The 2,690-nt window shown below is 26.1% G+C and overlaps 1 protein-coding gene across 1 annotated transcript in view; it reads right to left on the reverse strand.

Moving 5' to 3' along the window:
* LOC117171020 (PHD finger protein 14) overlaps positions 1 to 2,690 on the reverse strand; it is a 27,499-nt gene that overhangs the window by 10,068 nt on the left and 14,741 nt on the right. Inside the window, exon 5 of the mRNA XM_033358065.1 lies at positions 964 to 1,165. Within this exon, the coding sequence (XP_033213956.1) occupies positions 964 to 1,165 (202 nt within the window). The remainder of the gene's footprint in view (positions 1 to 963; positions 1,166 to 2,690) is intronic.

A 2,690-nucleotide genomic window follows, 5' to 3' on the forward strand; every position in this document is an offset into this window, starting at 1 on the left:
AATATCATTTTCAACAAAACAGTTGTATTTTTCTAAACAAAAAAAGTAATTTATGATTAAAATTATAAATTTTCGAACCAAAAAGACGAATTTGAAACAAAATAGTTGAAATATTAATCAAAACAAGATTTTTCAGTCAATAAAATTTTCAATCAATCAATAAAATTTGTAACCAAAAAATAATTTAAATTGTTTCAATACTTTTTTCAATTTATGTATTAACTTGAATTAAGATGAAATCTAATTCAAAATTTACTGCCAAACAGTTTCATTTGCAAGTAAATCGATAATATTAATCTAAAATATTAAATTTTAATGCATAGTTACTAATTTTATTTAAAAAAATTAATTTGTGAATCATTATTAAATTTTTTACCTAAGCAGATGGAAAAATTCGAGGTTAGAATTAAAGGTTTCAGTAAACTACTTTGAATAAATTTGGTAGAATAAATAATTAAACGATAATCACAATCCAGTCTTGCCAATTTTATTTTGATTAACTCCATTGTATTTTCCTTGTCCCAGTATTGGCTTCGTTGGTGTCCCACTTAAAAATATGTCCCAAAATTCGTGTTCCACTAATAGGCAATCTGACTAGCTTAAAAAATTTCAATGTGCATTAATTAACTATAAAATTAATTATGTATTTTTTGCTCTAATCTATCAAATAATGTATTAGCCACTTATTATAACAGTTTTTGTGCCAAAATTTCCAATTCCACACTTTAAAATTGTGTTTATGTGGGTTAGCTTTTCCTAACTGTCCCAGTAATGATCAATTTACCTTAAATTTATATTTTTAAGTCGATCAAAATAAAAACCTAATTTGTCTCATATGTAAGAAATCAATAATGCTTTCACTATGAGGAAAAAAAAATATTTGCTAACGGGAAGCAAAGTGCTCGTGAAATGAGCACCATATAATTATAAATACAAATATAGAGAAGAGTGCTTTCTAATTACCTTGGGAGTCGTGGGAGTATTCACATTACTTCCAAAATGTTTAGATGTGGTTGGAGTCTGTGGGGTGGAAACTGTAAGATCTTGAGTTGGCGTTGGAGTGTGATTAGCCCCATCTTTACCATGTCGAAGTTTTCTGGGAGCGGAAGTGTCAACTCGTTCTACATCAGAACCAGATGATTCTTTATCACATTCCGAACATTGCCTGTCGAAAAATGAAATTATTGCACCATACTTATTCAATTAAAAATTAGAGATATATGCTAGCGCTCGTCAGAAATATTAGGGTCTATCTGCAAGCGGTCATTCGATTCTCATTAATTTTTGGTGAAATTTTAGTGCTGTATAACGTTATGGGGATGAAGCAAATTTAATTGCAAGGTCCTTGCACATGAGAAATTCCGACTGATTGTACTAGTCGGTTATGCCACCGAAATCCCATGACCAGAAACCAAAGACCCATAAGGCTCTTTTTGAAAGTCGATTTTTTTGTTCAAAATATTTAGAAATAAAATCTTGAAAATATAAAAAATCGTATTTTTCGTTAGTACTATAAATTGTTAATTTTAACAGTGATTAATGTTCCAGAAATGCATAGTTATTTAGACTATATATTGAACAAACAGTTTTCTGTAAATGATAAATACAGGGTGGACGTTTTAATCGAAGACTAAATTTCCCGGTCATTTCTCTATTCGAAAAAATTTTTCATGGCCAATAAAATTCTAAAATCGAACTATAAAAACAAAAAATTTTCCATTTCAAGTAATAGAAACTGAGCTTTTTCATTCAAAAATGTTGTATTCAAATGCTCAATAATTTACACGTATAAAAAGGAAGCTACTAACATTTATCAACTGCATTTTTTTTTATTAAATGCAGTTAAAATGCCAAAATAAATTATTTTAAAATTTTATAAACCGCAGATTTTAAATATGCAGATTCAGTTCAAAGAATATAAATCCACGTTATCATTTTCAATTATCTAAATTGAAGAATCAATCAATGAATTTAAAATGTTCAAAAATATATCATTTTAAGCAAGAAAAACTACAAGTTGAACAACTGCATTTTTTTATAAACTAAACAATTAATAAATTAAAATTTAAATTATTTTTATTTTATATAGTTGAAAAATCCTTAAAATGCTTCCAAATCTTGAATCTTGTTTAATATCCTGCCAAATAAAAAAAATTTCCTTAAAATCATCCACATAAATTTTTGATAATTTTACATATCTTTTTAAATCTTTTTAAATATTCAATGAAAATTAATTTTTCAAGATAAAAAATTATTTTGAATTTTCCTGGGAAAAGTTTTTTATTCTTCTTTAGCCTTTCAACATTCTTAAAAAGCTTATAAAGTTTGTGTTTGAAATCTGCCAAAATCTATATTTGGTTTCAAATTAGGTCGTGGACTATTTGCTTCGAAATTTTTGTAAGAATAGTCGGATTTTGTCGGTACCCGTAGAAACTTCGTTTAAATTATTTTCAAACATTTCAAATTTTTAATTCATTTAAAATTTTTTTTAAACTTCTAAATATCTCTTGAACTTGCTTGAAATTTTTCTATGAATAATAAGTATTCAATTGTTAATTATAGGATACAAATTCAACAATTTAAGCTACAAATTGAACAGTTTTAAATAGAACAATTAAAATTGTAACGTTCAAAGTTTTTTTTAGCTTTGAATGTTTTATTTATAATTGCTGATTTTAAATGAACAGTAA

This window comes from Belonocnema kinseyi, chromosome 4 (assembly GCF_010883055.1).
Source record: "Belonocnema kinseyi isolate 2016_QV_RU_SX_M_011 chromosome 4, B_treatae_v1, whole genome shotgun sequence".
NCBI classification, from domain to species: Eukaryota; Metazoa; Arthropoda; class Insecta; order Hymenoptera; family Cynipidae; genus Belonocnema; species Belonocnema kinseyi.